Source organism: Electrona antarctica (assembly GCF_951216825.1).
Source record: "Electrona antarctica genome assembly, chromosome: 5".
NCBI classification, from domain to species: Eukaryota; Metazoa; Chordata; class Actinopteri; order Myctophiformes; family Myctophidae; genus Electrona; species Electrona antarctica.
Window position 1 is genome coordinate 16,784,368 of NC_136810.1, and position 18,827 is coordinate 16,803,194.

General features: G+C 44.3%; 1 protein-coding gene across 2 annotated transcripts in view; it reads left to right on the plus strand.

The window, feature by feature from the left end:
- The first annotated feature begins 1,701 nt into the window (after positions 1 to 1,701).
- Positions 1,702 to 18,827, plus strand: part of grm8b (glutamate receptor, metabotropic 8b) — a 289,106-nt gene continuing 271,980 nt past the window's right edge. For both annotated transcript variants that reach the window (XM_079500972.1, XM_079500973.1), the window contains exon 1: positions 1,702 to 1,909. In XM_079500972.1, coding sequence (XP_079357098.1) covers positions 1,880 to 1,909 — 30 coding nt within the window. In that variant the 5' untranslated portion in view covers positions 1,702 to 1,879. The remainder of the gene's footprint in view (positions 1,910 to 18,827) is intronic.

Here is an 18,827-nt window from a genome sequence, read left to right on the forward strand (position 1 = left end):
CAGCTGTACGTCATTATGTCGCCGTCGGCAGCACAGGTGCGGCTGTCCTGGTAATTAGGCACCTAGCGCCACCGAGCGCCACACACACACACGAGGGCGTTTATTGAAGGAGCAGGGTGGGTGACAGCCAAGTCATTACAATAAACGATTTTTTTATGACAGCCCGTCTCTCTCTCTCTCCCGTCCTAGCGTTGGGGGTGTCGTCGTGACTCGTGTCCGCCTATGTGTGACTGTTTTTGAGCGAAGTAGACGAAGACGAAGTAGTAATATAGCCTATCATAGATAGGCCTTTAGGCCTAGATTAAAATGGCTCGTCTTAATCTCATTGAGTCTCTGGAAACAACCAGGAAACAACTGATTATTCAGTTTTTGTTGTTGTTTTTGAGACGCTTTGCCTTCCCTCCAGAGTCACTCCCCCCTTCAGTACCAAACAAACCTGGTAAGATATGGAGCCCCCCTTCATTTAAACGTTAATAGGGATATTTTCTGTCTTGTTTTGGCACATTACAAAAATTCGTATCAAATTAAATGTATAATTAGGAAAGGAGTCAGGACCCACATTGCAAATGTGTTAATTAAAATGTAATTGAATGTGACACCAGACAGTATTTTGTCAGTATAATGTTGTAATCATAGTGTGTGTGTGTGTGTGTGTGTGTGTGTGTGTGTGTGTGTGTGTGTGTGTGTGTGCGCGTGCGTGCGTGCGTGCGCGCGTGTACAGTATGTGTGTGCGACTGTGCGCGCACGCGCGTGTGTGTGTGTGTGTGCACGTGCACAAGCACTTGGGTTCCTACTAGATACAAATTCTACATTCATAGACATATGAATACATACACATACTGTACATAAACAGAGGAACTCTCTCAGGGATTGGGTCAGTTCATTGTGTGTGTAGATATAGCCTATTTTTATGAGTCTTCTGTCTGCATTTCAAACAGGCTCCTATAAGGATGTGAGACCTCAGCCTCTTGAGTGAGACCCCCGCGGCCCGCCTCTCTTCAGCAACCAGATCTCCCTGAACCTGCAGCCCCCGGTAGGCTACCATCACCTCCCCCTCTCCTCACAGCTGATGCTCGGCACACCAATCAGAAGCTCTATACAACCTCTGAAAGGTTACCCTGCTTAGGTGGGGCACTTGTCCCCAGTCCTATACCCTGGCTAAGTGGTGGGACATTTGTCCCCAGTCCTATATCCCTTGTAGGGGGGAAACATGTTCTGTTGGCTTGGCCATTGACACAATGCATCCAAGGCTGCTGTCTCCATAATACCACCACCACCACCACCATCGATCGTCCACAGTCAACGCACAACCAAAACACCTCCTTCACGCTATAGGTGTCCTGCGTGTCTGAACATGGCGTCCCATCAGCCCCCTCCCTCTCTCCCTCGCCACCCTATCCTTTCGCTGCTGATGATTGAGAGCTGCTGGCTGCTGGCGTGGGCCAACCAGAAGCCCGGCGCCGCCGCCACGGTCATCGTGGACGGGCTGCAGCCTGTACAGGAGTACGCGCACTCCATCCGCCTGGACGGCGACATCATGCTGGGCGGGCTCTTCCCTGTGCACTCCCGCGGCGAGCGGGGCGCGCCCTGCGGCGAGCTGAAGAAGGAGAAGGGCATCCACCGGCTGGAGGCCATGCTGTTCGCCATCGACCTCATCAACAAGGACCCGGATCTGCTGCCCAACGTGACACTGGGCGCGCGCATCCTGGACACGTGCTCGCGCGACACCTACGCCCTGGAGCAGTCACTCACGTTTGTGCAGGCGCTCATCGAGCGGGACGCCTCGGACGTGCGCTGCGCCAACGGGGACCCGCCCATCTTCGCCAAGCCGGACAAGGTGGTGGGGGTCATTGGGGCGGCCGCCAGCTCGGTGTCCATCATGGTGGCCAACATCCTCCGACTGTTCAAGGTAAAGAACTTTAATTCAGTGTACAGTTTGAACCAAACTGGACCATTTACAGTTGCATTTGTATATACATGCCCTGAGTTACAGACCCAAAACACCTCAAGGACCCGTCACCCCTGAGGGGTCCTCAGGGGTGGCTTAGATCAATGGTTCTCAACATTCTAATGTTGCTTGGGACCCCCAGGGGTCCTTGAGGGGGTTACGGAGGTCAATCTTCACCATTATAACATACACAGCACAGGTAAATACCATACAACTAACTAACAAACGTACACAACTACTGTACATGAATGGCTAGTCAAGAGTTTGACTGTAATCTCTGTACAGTACACACACAGACAGTAAAGGCATTCTGGACCAAATGACGGACAATATCAGACCAACAACCACTGTTAGGTTGTCATCTAACAACAACAACAACAACAATTCTTAGATTTAGGTTCCATATGACGTTGATGTTTTCAAGTGGGGTTATTCTGAGGTCTTTGAAATGTAAGATTGAGAAACACTGTTTTAGATGTCTCTGTACACAGTTAAAGTCCTCAGTGTTAACCAAAATTACCCTTACGGGGCCATTTGGTCCCATTTGCACACAGACACTAAATTACCGGCAACTCTCAGGACTTTACTGTGCTGTCTGGGTCGTTGACCCCACACCCGGAACAGCGCTGTTGTTGGTCCAGATAAGCGGGCAATTAAATTAATGCACCTGGCTGAAGCGTGACTAAAATATGACTTCTGAATTTACATACCGTACGAGGTGCATCATATGTTTTCTTCCTGACCCGGAATAAAGACCCAGTTCCAAAGGCATTCACGGCAGAGCTCCTCGAGGGAGTTGGCGACGACCGGAACGGTGCAGAGTCGCCCCAGGCGTACATTGTTTGGTTTACACTCAGGGGACTTGGTGGCTATTAAGTACCTCACTGTTGCTAACAGTAGGTTGGCTCTTTTATGAAAAGGTCAGAAAACTCCGGTGGCATTGTTGGTTAGTATAGTATGTGGGCTCAGATGACTGGTTATCATTTGAATGCGCTGGGCATGACAGCTTTTCCCCATGGGTGCTGTGGGAAGTCATCTTAGCCACTTTCAACCAACCTAGGCATGGTATTATAGGTGAAAATATTCACACACACAAACACAAAAGCAGTATTTTCTAATGCTTTTGGAACAATTGGGTCTTTTTTATTCAACGAATTTTAACAATATAAAAAAAATGGCAGCTCACAACTTGCCACATTGTGACGTGTTGTGAGCTTGCCAATCAAACATCATCGTCTCTAAAGCGTAACATTTGGCTTACGCGGTTAAGAAGATTGTGTACACAGCTTTATTGGTCTCATTTTGTTTGCTACTGATCCTTTGTTGAGAATTGGGAGATCTGTTTTGACACAAGGGTCTTTTCAAACTGCCACACTCAATGGATGTATAGAGGCAGTGGGCAGGCCGAGGCACTGACATTTCCTTTATGGTGTCGTGCCATTAAGGCTACACATGCTCACGCATGACTGGCTCATCGTTTAAGCTGATGGAGCTCAATTATGACAGCCCATTAGAATTAAAGGCAGCGTTATTCCTGTTCAGGCTATGTCTCCAGGGACGCAGCAGGGCACACATGGGTGATCGGCCAAATTAGCTTGGAAAGAAATTGGCCTCTGTTGGATTTTGAAAGTTTTTTCTCTTAACCCACTTAAAACTGCTATTCTTAGTAAACGGGATCTGAGTTTCAACTGCTTTTGTGACGTGTTGTGAGCTTGTATAGATCCGCTATATTTATTTATATTTTCAGAATATGGATGCTGGAGTTCAAGTTAGTTAAAGTAGAATGCTGTTGTCGCTGTCGGTGGAAACCTGGTGTGTTCAAATCTGTTATGGAAATGGAAAAATAACCTGTGTTCCAGACAGTGGATCCAATGTAGTAATCATTTAAGTCACATTATGGTTTCAGTATTTTGTTTTGCCCAGCATATACTGTGTATATCCCTTTCTCATCAGTGTCCTGCTTTATATTCATACATCTACTACAGTATGTATTCACTTCAGTGTACTGACTAATGACTATGGTAGATGCATGAAACATCAAAACACTATTGAAACACTAATACAAAGGAGTAGTAGTCTATTTCCACTGTGGGGTGAACGCAGCCACAGACTGAAAGTAAAAGGTGAAAAAAAGGAAAAAAGAAAGAAAAGGAAAAACCATAAAGGAGTCATGCAATGCAATCAACCATCTTGCACCAAGTGAGTTGGGACGTATTTCTGTAGTTTCTCTATTTTTAAGTACATGTATAGTCTGATGTATTTATTTTTGGCTGATAGTATGATATACAGTAATAAACAGTGATCGCTGATATGTGGAGCGTGCCAGTGGTCCTCCAGTTAGGGATGCGTATTGTTTGATCACCACATTGTGGGTTCAGGTCCCTTTGGGACGCCTCTCTCTCTCTCTCTCTCTCTCTCTCTCTCTCTCTCTCTCTCTCTCTCTCTCTCGTCTCTGTGTGGTGGCTAGCCTATTTGTGGCTTGTGCTGTTCAGCAAAATACTAAATCTTTAACCACCTGAACCCTGAACTCCCCAAATAGGAAAACACTGGGGCCCTAAAATAGCCAATATACACGTATGTGAGCTTCTAGATGGGCTATTGGTGTATAATTGTAGATGGAAATAGGAGTGGGATCACAGACTAATAGACCCCTGGGGGACTCCAGTCAACAACGTGTGTGGGAGTTTAAGTGGTTAAAAAAAAGCACTGATGTGGACAGCAATGCGTTTCCAGAGTTTCAGAAAAATAATAACAATTTCCTATGAGAAAACATCATTTAAGAACTATTTATGGCTCAGTAATGCACTGTATCTATGTAAGAATATTTATGGGGCTTTAATTGACTCTTCTCAGGGGAGTACTGTTCTTATATAGCAGCTTTTATCTTGCCATGTCTTTATCGACATGCTAAGTTTGTGTCAGTAATAGCACACGTTGACTGCGTAGGAGCCAGGAATAGAATAGCTTGACGCGACAGCCATCGATGTGGGTGCTTTCCATCAACCATTATCTTAACAAAGCCACTAGCTATTATCATATCCACAGTTTATCGTGCAGGCCAGATAAGGAGGAAAGCAGAGACTATGAATAGCGCCACCAATAGGGAGTAAGTGAATAGAGAGACTTGGTGCTTGAATGTGTTTGTAAAATGGTAAATGGTGCATCTATATAGCGCCTTTATCCAAGGCGCTTTACAGAGATTGTGCATTGCATTCACCCATTCACACACACATTCATACACCGATGGCAGCAGAAACCATGCAAGGCACAAACTAGCACATCGGGAGCAATTTGGGGTTCAGTGTCTTGCTCAAGGACACTTCGACAGTAACTCTGGGGGAGCCCGGGTTCAAACTGGCAACCTCACGGTTACCATCCAGCCACTCTACCCCTGAGCCACCGCCGCCCCGTTTGTGTGACAGAGAAGCATTGAGAAGCATATTATGAAATGATTCCAAGAAACGGTTGCAGAAGTCAAATGGAGAGAATCTTTGAGCATGTCATTATCTATAGGCAACATTTTTAACAAAACATTTTCCAACATTTCCAAACAAACACAGCAAAAGAAATGCCAGATATATAAGCTCAGTACGTGTGAGCTTGTATATCAGCAATTTTAGCTTCTGTATTTCTGTATACAAAGAGTTATATATAAACTAGAGGATGGACTGCTCCGCCCCAGGTATTCATTTCAATGGAAGTTGCTCAGTGGCATTTGAAGCACCCGATTGATTCATTGATTCATTGATTCATTGATTCATTGATTCATTGATTGTTCATCTATTATGTCATGCCCAGAATAAGCACTGGAGTTAATGTGGTTAAGTGGTTAACAGCTTGACAGTCAGTTGACATGGCAAGGCACGCGAATGTAAAATGGCACGCAAATGTAAAGCCAATGTTTTGACCAATAATACCGCTAAGTTCTCAAATCAACTGTCCTTGACTGTTCATCTACTGACTCACTCCATAATATTGTCTCTGTTCTCCCACTCCTCCGATCAATACTTATTACTTAGCACACTTAGCACAGCAGCCCAAATTTCGGCTGCTGTGTTAGGTGGTCAGATGGGTGGGCCGGGAAACACTTTAAAGATTTCCACTGAACCACTGACATGACAGGGGGATATGTTTACATGGCGGCCTGTGTCTCTTCCACATGACGGAGATGCGCTTATACATCCTGGACACGGAAGCTCACATTTCACACATCGCTGACTTACATAAACAGACTAACCTTGCCTGCCTTATTATCGATCCATGTGCCACCGATGGGCCGGCCCATTACGATCTCAGTAACGCAATAGATATGCACAGCGTCAACCTCATCATGTGCACACGCACACACGGCACACGCACACACACAGATAAGCCCTGTGGGAGCATGTTTTTTTTGCTATAAGCAGTGTGCGGCTATATCAGCTTACATGCTCTCAGTGCAACCCTTCAATTGCAGAGGGTTGACAGGCCTTGGTGACCGTAATGACGACACGTCCGGTCCATTGCTTTGGCTGTGTGTGTGTGTGTGTGTGTGTGTGTGTGTGTGTGTGTGTGTGTGCGTGTGTGTGTGTGTGTGTGTGTGTGTGTGAGGTAACCATGCCCCGTCGATGACCTCACTCATTCCACAAAATTACACTGTGATTGGCATTTATTGGTCACATTTAATGGAGACATAGTAGCTGTTGGGTGCATGGAAACCTCACATGTCCAAAACCCACACTTTTCAGGAAATGGGGGGGGGGGGTGTTCCAATGGATCCAATGTAGTTATTATTCAGTCAAGAGCTCTTATTAATACCTTTCATTTGTTCAATATGTATCATTATGGATCTGCTATTTCTGCTTTTGACACTGTACTGCCTTTTACAAAGTAAAGACGTTCATTTAACAAAAAAAGAAACAGAAAAATCATGAATCATTTAAATATGGAGATGGAGCTGAGACATGGAGCTGCCTGACATGAAGCTTGTCTGTTTATTTCTACTCACCATACACAGGCATGTAATTTCATATTTTAGTAATCTGAAAAGTAATAGTTTTAGTCGACTACATATCATTCGATTATTAGTCTAGTCTACTAAATCTACAGTTCATTTTTAGAAATAAATACTGACAGCGTCGTAATGCTAATTTTACACTTGGTTGCATGCTGAAAATAGACGATCTACGATTGCTCACAATATGCGTTTTGAGCTTGTACTACTTCTATTTTCAGAGTGCAACACCCGAGTGCAACCAAACATTAAATTACTTGTCTTTTAGTTCTACTGGATCTCTTCTCCACTCGTCCCTCCCTAACATATTTGTCTAGTTTTTGTTGATGAAATTGTCAATATATTTAGACAGTATTAGTTTCAGTCATCATAGCTTAGTTTTTATTCAGTTTTCTCTCTGCAACGCCATCGTACGACAAATGATAATAGTCCTAATAGGTGAACAAATGTACCTTGTCACCCGAGTCTAAAAGAAACGTAATTGGCACATTGGGAATAATTTGGCTCAATCATATAATTGGCACATTAAGCACAATTAGGCTCAATTACGTAATCGGCACATTGCAATTGGGCAGAACTAGGCTCATCTTTACTGTATATATGTGGTTCTATCTGGTATGGTGATGTACACATGAGCACCAATCTGTTCAGAATGGCTGGGAGAGCTTTCAGCTCGCCACAGCCATGGAGGTGACCGGGTGACGATGATCATCACGCGCACTGCACCGTTAGCAGGCAGGCAGGCAGACGCTGTGACTGCTGCAGCATGGTTGGATGCGCCTTCACGTTGCCTGGAGGTGCATCATCCACATGGGCCGTGCATGGAGGGAGTAGGGACCACCCTGTGCTACTGCTCTTTGACCTGAATGTCACTGTGGCTGTGTGTGCTTTGATGCATGGGAGGCGCCTGAATCATCAGGATGTGTAGTGTACGGGGTGACATGGATGGGTCTGCATCATCAGGATGTGTAGTGTACGGTGTGACATGGATGGGTCTGAATCATCAGGATGTGTAGTGTATACGGTGTGACATGGATGGGTCTGAATCATCAGGATGTGTAGTGTGTACAGTGTGACATGGATGGGTCTGAATCATCAGGATGTGTAGTGTGTACAGTGTGACATGGATGGGTCTGAATCATCAGGATGTGTAGTGTGTACAGTGTGACATGGATGGGTCTGAATCATCAGGATGTGTAGTGTATACGGTGTGACATGGATGGGTCTGAATCATCAGGATGTGTAGTGTACGGTGTGACATGGATGGGTCTGAATCATCAGGATGTGTAGTGTATACGGTGTGACATGGATGGGTCTGAATCATCAGGATGTGTAGTGTACGGTGTGACATGGATGGGTCTGAATCATCAGGATGTGTAGTGTACGGTGTGACATGGATGGGTCTGAATCATCAGGATGTGTAGTGTACGGTGTGACATGGATGGGTCTGAATCATCAGGATGTGTAGTGTACGGTGTGACATGGATGGGTCTGCATCATCAGGATGTGTAGTGTACGGTGTGACATGGATGGGTCTGAATCATCAGGATGTGTAGTGTACGGTGTGACATGGATGGGTCTGAATCATCAGGATGTGTAGTGTACGGTGTGACATGGATGGGTCTGCATCATCAGGATGTGTAGTGTATGGTGTGACATGGATGGGTCTGAATCAGCATGGGTCAAATAAATGGTGCACTTACAAAGTGTCTTGCATTCACCCGGCCATTCACACATGCAGCGATGGTGGAGGAGACCATGCATTTTTGATGAATTGAACAAGGTGGACCCTCTTGTAAACAAGTGTAATGCTTAATTGGGTCGTCCACTCACAGTTAACAGTCTTTGTATTGAGTTTGTGCTTGAAATGTACTGTAATTCTGCAAACTGTTAATACATATTTCAATCAATCAATTAATCAATGCAAGGCGGCCAACCAATCTGCTCATCAGGACCAGTTATGGTGGGGTTCACTTTCTTGCTCAAGGACACTTTATTCAGCAAATGTGAGTTGTTTCTCAAATCTGATCTTTAGGACTGACTGACAGACTATCCACACTGGTATTTGCACGGTCAGATAGGATTTGTGTACTATTTAGACATTGTCAACCTTTCTGCTTTGGTTGTAGTGGTAACAACGTAACAACATAGGAGTGAGTAATGCTGTGTGCTCTACAAGCTCACAATGCGACAAGGTGTGGGATTTGATCTGCAATTTTGTGTCTTTTTTTTTAACAATTCTTAATTGTGAACATAGCCTATAGCCAGGAGGAGCTGGGGATCATCGAACCAGGAACCTTCCGGTTTCCAAGCAGTCGCTCTACCTTCTGAGTCAGTCGATGTGTTGACATGGCCCCTCCATGTGAATCATTATGGGATTGAGAGTAGATAGAGGCCTTCTAACGATGTCATTTAATTTGTTTTCTTGTTGCAGCACTGATGTGCCTCAGGCACATGCCTAGCTCCAGACACCAACAACAACAAAAGCTGGAGGGACTCTCTCTCTCTCATTATGGCAAAATAGCCTCAAGTCTTTCAGTTTGATGTTCCTCCTCTGAAAGCGCACATATCTTGGAAATCTTTCCACGATGAGTAATGGTTCAAAATATACGCATTGAAATAATGCTTTTCTGTAGCTCTGGGAAAGTGACTGAGGCGAATTATAGCCGGGGGGCTCTGTATGGCAAACCTTGGCTATACTGTAGCTACGCAGTAGCTATAGCTCGCTAAATTTGTAATGAGTTGCATGCTTCATCTTTGTCGGAGGACCGTCCGTGTTTGTTCCAAGTCAGGCATGTTTAATGAGCGGAGAAGGGCCCCGACCAACGTCGGTTATCTAAAATTAGCTAAAAAGAAGGACTCAGGGGAGGAGGCGAGGGTGTGCTGATGTGCAGGTTTTATTCTCATACATTTTCACTGTATTCGACAGTATAAGTAAGTACAAGAGCGAGACGCACAAGTAACTTCATCTTTCTCCTGCCAAAGCACATTTTCACCCGGTGGCTTGATTCAGCAGTGGCCGAAAATAGCTGATCTACAAGCTCAAAAGACATTGCTTCTATGACGCCTCGTGAGCTTGCAGATCGGCTATTTGCAACACGCAACAGTGACGCCCGCCAAATCATAAATCAGGCTTTAAAGGAGTTGTTCACCCAAGTAATTACACGCCCCATGAAGCATTGAATTCATGGACATGCTTTTGTTTCTGTCTCATTCCTAAGCCAATAATTTGACAACCAGCAGAAAGATGCTAATGTCTCCACAAGGGGAGAGTCTCCTATACCGGAGACCCATGCAGTAGTATTGTCTTTTCTATTGTCTTTTGTATTGGACATTCATCTCGTTACAAGTTCTTTATCATCTTATTGTTTATAAAGTGCTTTTTAATGCCGCTTTGAAAGGTGCTCCAGTAAGATGAGTTTATTTGAACGGTGTTGCATCTGAATAACTTCAAAAGGAGAAGAAGAAAAAAACAACAACAGAGCAGCACAGCAACTGCCGCCACTTCATGTTCCGCAGGCCTGACCTCTGTCCTGTTAATGGCTCTTCCCCCCCAGTAATAAAATGTTAATGAAATTCCATTCTTCTGGCCCACGCTGCTATTCCCTGGATGATTTACCCCCCCCCCCCCCCCGCCCCCTGGATGGGTTTCTCTTTTCCCTTTTTGTTAGTTCTTCTTCTCGTGCTGCATCATGTTCAAGCCTTAACAAGCCACGGCTTGTGGCTCACTACCACTAATTATAAGATGATGATGATTAACACGTCACCTTATCACACGGTTCCTCTGTGCCCTTGTAAGGGGTTTCCAACGGAGCATAATCCTTTTTCGCAGTAGTAATAACTTCATTGATTAATTCATGGCCTGGGGGCTGGAGGGATTCATTTTGAATAGTTGAGGTAATAAATGTTTTAAATGGTCGCCGGCTCCTTAGCAAAGGTTCACTGCTGTTGGAATTGTCTTAAACAACACTGTGTGTGTGCGTGTGCGTGTGTGCGTGTGTGTGTGCGTGTGTGTGTGTGTGTGTGTGTGTGTGTGTGTGTGTGTGTGTGTGTGTGTGTGTGTGTGTGTGCGCACGTGTGTGTGTGTGTGTGTGTGCTTGTATGTGAGTGTGTACGCACATCTACGTATGTCTGTGTGTGTGTGTGTGTGTGTGTGTTTGTGTGTGTGTGTGTTCATGCCTGATAATTCATCTTTCTGGATAGCGTGCGACGGCCACCCTCTGATTTCCATTATAGAATTAGATTGCAAGAGGTGTCGCACTGCAGTCTTAATCAATATGCCCTCCAACTCTCTGTGTGTGTGTGTGTGTGTGTGTGTGTGTGTGTGTGTGTGTGTGTGTGTGTGTGCGTGTGTGCGTGTGTGCGTGTGTGCGTGCGTGCGTGCGTGTGTGCGTGCGTGCGCGCGTTCCAAATGTGGGATGGGGAAGGGTGGGTATTTTATTTGAGCATATAATTAAAGTTGTGGCAGGCTCTTCAGCCCTATACCTCCAACACAGACGCACACACGCATGCATGCACGCACACACATGCACACACACATATTTACACACACAGCCTCTTCATCCAGTGACCCATCTCCACACTTCTGACTGTAATTATTGGGTCTGCCGCCTTGTTTGAGGGGAGTCTGGGAATGGGGCGCACAGAGCTTGGTTCAATTAAGAACCCAAATTGAAATGGGGTGCCAGGAGGCTGCTTGGCTCCGCTCATCTCATCAAGCCGGAGAGATTTGCATGCTGCTATGACAAGTTTGTGTCATCAGAAAATGAATGATGTTGTATTTCAAAAGAAACGTTACGAAAAACTGTGTGGCAACGATTTAAGTGAGAAGCACTTCATCCACTTACGCCCTGTATGCTGATTTCTTATGTCATATGAAAGCAGGGAATCATAGCTTCAAATTGACATATTGGTTGTTCAGTTTGACCCACCAATTTCGGAGATATGACTTTTCTGCAAGACTAATGTCTTGCAGAAAACAGCGAGTTGAGAAAACAAGCTTGAAAGGTTTCACAGTTCACTTCTGTGGTCTCTAACATTACACCTATCTACATGTTTAAGCATGTATTTCATATTTACATGTCAATTTCAGCTCTGACATTTATTTCAGACATGCTCTAGACATGTGAAGAGTCTGCCTGTGCTATTAAAATGGTAAATGGTAAATGGTGCATTTATATAGCGCCTTTATCCAAGGCGCTTTACATAGATTGTGCATTACATTCACCCATTCACACACACATTCATACACCGATTGCAGCGGAAGCCATGCAAGGTACCAACCAGCACATCGGGAGCAATTAACCTATTTTGGATTAAAAAAAAAGGCTCATACATAGTCTGGATTGTCGGTGGTTAGGTGACCACCGAACTACAACATGACGTCACGAGCCGCGGTGAAGAGCAAACCACCGCCACCGCTCCAGCTCTTCTCTCTGTTTTTACTCACCACCGCTCAACGTTATTTCGGCTCCGGTGGTCAGCTCACCACCGGAGCGGTGGTCAGCTCACCACCAGAGCGGTGGTCACCTCACCACCGGAGCGGTGGTCACCTCACCACCAGAGCGGTGGTCACCTCACCACCGAAAATCCAGACTATGAATGAGCCTTTAGTCTTGTCGTCATGGCAGGCTCTGTATCAAAAAGAGTGACAAATGTAAAGCGCTTTATGTATTTAGAAAAGCACTATATACATTTTAGCTATTATTATTATTATTAGCTCACAACGTGTGCCGATTATGTCATTTTTTTGATAATTATTGTAGCGTTTAAAGTGGTTAATTCCTATATATAAGTACCGTGATTTATCAGAATTCTACTTGGTGGCTTTTTTATACCTATATCATATCCCTCGGGGGAACTTCAGCTTTCAGCTTCACGCAGCTGAGTGCTGCCCACAGAGGAGCGGTTAAGTGTCTTGCTCATGGACACTTCGACACATATGCAGGTCTGAACGTGAGAGCTGGAATTATACCTGGGACCTCTGGTGTCCCATGGCGGGCTCACTAACCACTCCGCTATGGCTGCAGAGTTATGTTGCACGTGCGTGGAAGGAACACATTATTCCAACCAGTTCCTTTCCCCTCCATCAGGCTGACCAGGCGTAGGCAGTATAGAGACCAGGATTACTGCATGTTTTTTGTGAGGGTACTTACCCTAGGCCGGGGACACGGGAACATGCAAACTCCACACAGAAAGGTCCTTTAGCCAACCCCACCCATAGGGTATGGGCACTGATGACACGGAGGAGAGAACACGCCCCCCAGCGCCGACAGCATCCCCAGCGGGGTTCGAACACAGGACCTTCTAGCTGTGAGGCGACAGCACTACCGACCGGCCACCGTGCCCCCCACTCATTCATATTCTATACATATCACACCCGTGTGAAGTGAGGGGTGATCTTATCATCATACTTCATCTCATTCCAGCCAATCAGAATTTGCGTCCTCACCTCATCAATGTTTGTGTTACACAATGTACACAAACACTCAAAGTGTTTGTGTACATACACAAAAAGATGGATATAGGAGGGACTCTACATGCACAGTACAGTACAAATTCACACGCAATGACGAACCCAGCAAAGGCGAGCACTAGGAAATGTGAAGTCGGTATAGCACTGGCTCATTACAGCAGACTTTTGCTTGTTTGCCGCTTTTAGCTAAACCCCTGCAAGAAGTGTCAAGAACCACGGCGCGCACCGAATGGCTCCTGCCGTAGTAGTAGTACGAATGATTGCAAAATAAATGGAGAAATGCTACCGCCTAACAACATCACAGTGGGGAAAATCTAATTATCTCTCACAGTATCTAGCAAAAAACTGTCACGACGGCATGCAGAATCTGAGAATGGTGGGGAGCTCGGCTCAAATTGTCCCGGCTGACTTCACCCACTGGAGTACATCCTAACCCTGACTGAAAAAAGAAATAATTACTTTTAAGAGGAGAGTGGCCAGTTCCCTCCCCTGGGCATGTTTTCTTTATTAAGTGTGAAATTAATTTTCTTTTCTCCCAATGTTTTGCAGTTAAAGTTTAGGATAGAGAGTAGAGGAATAAAACAATGTAAACAAATTCAACAATGGGTAATACAAGTCCAATACACTGTCGAATATATGTCAAATATAAGGAGTATGGTCAAAATACAAACCCTCCCGCTCACTCAGATAAGCTAACATACTGTAGGGAAGCTGTCTGAACCGTCTCTAAAACATCCAGGACGCTCCACACGTCCCAGACTCTGATTTATTCCCACCTGGCTCCCAATTTAAAACAACTGGAAAGTGGAATTTGCAGTTAGAACTGCAGATAGTACTCACAATTGTCCTGCCGTAATCTTGAAGACTTATCTCTTCAGACTCCATCTTAGCCTGTAGCTGCAGCACTTTACCTATAGTCTTGACGTCCATGCAGACTTATGCAAAGTAAAGGTTACATTGTAATTTAGATGCATGTTATTTAGACAGATGCCATGTTGATTGTTCACCTGGTTATCCTATAGTTTTGCCTGTATAGACATTTTTGAGGGGCGCTAGCCCCTCCTATACACAGGTTTAATGCTTGTCTTTAGTTCAATGTTTGTTTTGTAAACGCATTGACAATGAAGGGAACATTTGTTTTTAATAGTATATTTAGACGCTAGGTTCTTGGTTTAAATGTGATCCTAGTTTACCGAGGCACTACACTGTCACTCACTATGTTTACATTGCTTATTGTAAGTCGCTCTGGATAAAAAAGGTGTCTGCTAAATTCCTAAATTGTAGTCCACCACGGACCCCCAGAGTGTACAAATGGATCCAAATGGACCCTAATGGTCCATTTGGATCCATTTTAGGGTCAATTTGGTTTCATTTGCACACTCAGTTACAGACCTGTACTCTCTGAGTTACATACCTGTCAGGGCCCATTTGGTTCCCAACTATTAATAATTTAGTTGGGGGACTGCTGGAACCTCCTCAAGGACCCCCGGGGGTCCCTTGGGGCTTCTGGGACACATTTTCACGTTGGGTGTTTTCTCATACATTTCAGGTTAGATTTCCAGTGGTAGGAGGTAACTAAGTAGGCTACTACTATGTACTCATTATTGAACCTGATAGAGCACAAGACAACATGCAGCCACTAGGTGTCATACTTTTACACCTCTGATGCATAAGGTTTGCTTTTTCCCTTTTTTTTTTACAAGGCAGTCGCAATCATGTCTGCAACATTGTAACATGATGGCTCCTTTACAAGAATACATGTATGGTAAAAAATCACACCCGTGTGAACTGAGTGGTGTAAGGTTTTATATAGCATGATCAGCTGTGGTCTGACGTAATGTCTGACGTAATGAAATAAGGTAAGGTATTATGTAGCCTGATCAGCTCTGATCTGACGTAATGAAATCACACCCGGATGTGATTTCACAACTGGCTTTTTCTGTGCAGAGAAAATGACCATGGTTGCTACGGTCATCCAGTTCACCCGGGTGTGATTTAATTACGTCAGAAATTATTTTGAACATAGCAACCATGCTCATTTTTTTCTGCACACAAAAGCCAGTTGTAGGAGTGGTTTACACCACTCAAAAACTGCTCATGTCCAAACCAATAATTCTGGAATTTTGACATCCGTACAACGTTATTAAAATGATTATTTCAAGATTATTTCATTTATAAATAAGCTACATAAATGTGTGTTCAATCAAGCACAGTATTTCTCGGTTGAAATAATGCTTCTTGGTAGGCATGTAACGATATATCTTAAATCGATTTGTCAAGTAGGTCTAAGCTACATCTATTCGAAGATAGCATCAAAGCCAAACCTTTTTTTATTTTATGTTACTTTATGCTACTTTTGCAATGTCGTTAAATAAAGGTTGTGAAAATGTGGTACATATGGGTGGGGGGTAAGAGAAATAATTAAATAAATATATATTTGTACCTTATACCTTATATCATCAGTTGACGGAATCGTTGGAAAGCCTGTTTATTCCTCTTTAAACGGTGCCCCGGCCATTTGTAAGAAATGGCCAGGGCACCGTTTTGTGGGTTGAGCAGCACAGTTGAGAATATGGATTGGGCGAAATTCTTTCTGCTGTTGCTATTGACTCTTGTATTGTGTGTCTCAGTGTTATTTGGTGGATGGATTGGATGATTGAAGTCTATCAGTCTATCAGAAGATAATGAAGGTTTGTCTGTGGCATACTGGCAATGCACAAAATACATTAGGCACTGATCAGTCCTGCAGTTGACAGACAGACAGACAGACAGACAGACAGACAGACAGACAGACAGACAGACAGACAGACAGACAGATGCTAGACTCCTGCCGAATCATGCCGTAAACGAGTCTTGCACCACTGCTGGAAGATTTTAAAAAGACTTATTAAGTTATTATGTCTTAATACATTTAGGTTTACCATTTAGGTTTACCTGGCTGTGATCCTAGTTCACTGAGGCACTACACTGTCTCTCTGGATTTTATTAGGGCAATATTTTAAACAAGCTATACAGTATAGTTTGCCGTCATCTTTTTGTGTTAACTTTCATGACATTGATGAGAAAAGTAATGTCCTTCAAGCATAGCCAAAATACATAATGGAGAGTGTACACCACGGCCGCGTCATTAACCTTTTAGTTTATGCGGCCTGGCAAATGTGTGTAGACGCCATTTCCAGTTGGCTGTAATTACTGTAAATGCACTGCAATTAGGTTCCCGCCACGATCCAAGTTGGCTGGCGGTGCAGAGAGGCCTGACGAAAGAAAGTTCACGCCATGCTGATCACAAGCTCCTGCTCTACAATGTTGTAAATCTCATTTCTATTTGCTGTGATGGCGAGTCCCGCTGGGCACCCTTCCAGACTGGTGACAGGGCCGTAGTCGCCACATTGTAATTTCCCTGCCTCTGCTTGGCAGATGGTGGATGCAAATCCCTTGCAGTTGTGTTATTTGTGTTTTGAAGTTTTATTTAAACACTTTCAGCCCGCCACATGGGTTATGGACATTAAAAACATGTCAAAATAGCAGATCTACAAGCTCACTGTGTGAGTTTTCTAGGCTATTATCGCTGTTTGCAAAGTTACAAGCAAAGTTATTGAATTATACTTATATGTTTAGCAATTCAATTCAAATTGAATATGTATTTCATTCAAAAGTAGTTCTGATTACTCAACAAGGACTGTTCTGCACTGTACACTATGAAACTTTGATATCCTAAAAGAAATCTCACGAAATTATTTGGGATTTTACAATACACATACACAGAGTGGCACTTAATCAGACCTGTGAACAACCTGTGCTCACACTCCTGTATTGTAAGCAGGCTGCCAGGTGCTTCAAATAGTTCCAAGATTTAACTCCACCTATAGGGACCTGTGTGCCTGCCAAGCTCTGCTGCTGTGGTGATTGAATCGTGATCTAAACGTTTTAAATTAAGTCACTCGTCGGTTTTTCACACTGAAAATAGCCAATCCACAAGCTCACAGCTAAGTATAAAATCAGGCATATATAAGCCTCGGGCAGGAAAGTGAACAACACCTGGCAGTGCATGTGTGTGCCATTTCCCTTCTGCGGGTCCTGTTCGTCTCATCCTGCGTGATGTCACGCATGAATAAAATGTCCGTCTCCCTTCCAGTGTCGATGGACTGACACTTTTTCCTATGGGGTGTGAGCCACTCTCTGCTTCCTCTAAACCCCAACTGTCACTTCCAGGAGCTTATTTCCCCTTCTCCGCTAATCCTTTCCTTCCCCTGCCTCTAGAATAGCAAATTTGGAAAATGACACATAAAAAGGTTTTCTCTGTTTTTTTTTCTTCTGGATGTTCCTCCCTCACTTTTGAATCGCTAAAGGCCCCGCAGGAAAAAAACACACAATGAACATAAGCACTGTCATCCAATTGCACCCACGCGCCACAGGAAATAAAAAGACTTATTGAAAGTGGAGCGCCGTGTTGAGATTGCATGCTGCCGATGTGATTTTGTGCAATCGTCGCATGTGCAAATTCTATGCAAATTTTAGCGCATATAACAGCAAGCAGTAGCCTGTCAGCAGCCTTTAGATTGACTATTTGTCCTCGTTCACCCTCAGCTTGAGAGTTTCTTGAGAAGCGTGCTTTGTGATGATTTGCATGATCGTAACAGCGGTGGTTCTTCTTCATGTCAACCAACCCCAGATTGATTTGGCCAGGTACCCCAATAAGAGAAGATACATTCTAATTAAAAAAAAAATAAAGAAATGTGTTCACAATCTTACAATAAATGCACCAAATCCATGTATGTATGTCTGTAATCCATGTATCCATGTATTCGACCCACCAACTTCAAATTCGACACACATGTGTCCCGAGGGAGTGCAGTCCATGCAGTCAGTCGGCTTGGCGGTTGTCCAGAACCTCCATAAAAGGGATACAGGCAGAGGGACAGATACAGACTGACATCTCCTTATATGGACACAAAGGGGACGCTAACAGACGTTATAACAGCTGCTATGACAACGGGTATAACGGGTATTTCATAACAGGGTGGGGCATACATTCCCAATACATGTTCCCAATTTACTCGCATCGTTCCCATGTAGGCCGGTGCCCGACAGGGCAGGTTAAAATAGTTTTTTGAGGGGCTCCTATGCCCAGCTTTCCGGGTTTGTGTGAACATGAATATTGGCTTGTGATTGGCTGATCACCTCATAGTGACGATTTGATTGGCTGAGCAAAGTACATATTGAAGAGGGCATAAAAGTGAGGGCAGAAAAGTGAAGATGCCAAAAGTGATTGGCCGGAATGACATTTGTCTCGCCCTTTAGGGCGCTTTTCGCCCTCAGGCATCTTACTGGTTTATTTTAGTTTCAGTTTTTTTCCGTTAGTTTTAGTTAACTATAATAAGAATGAAAGGGTTCAAGTCGTTTTCGATGCC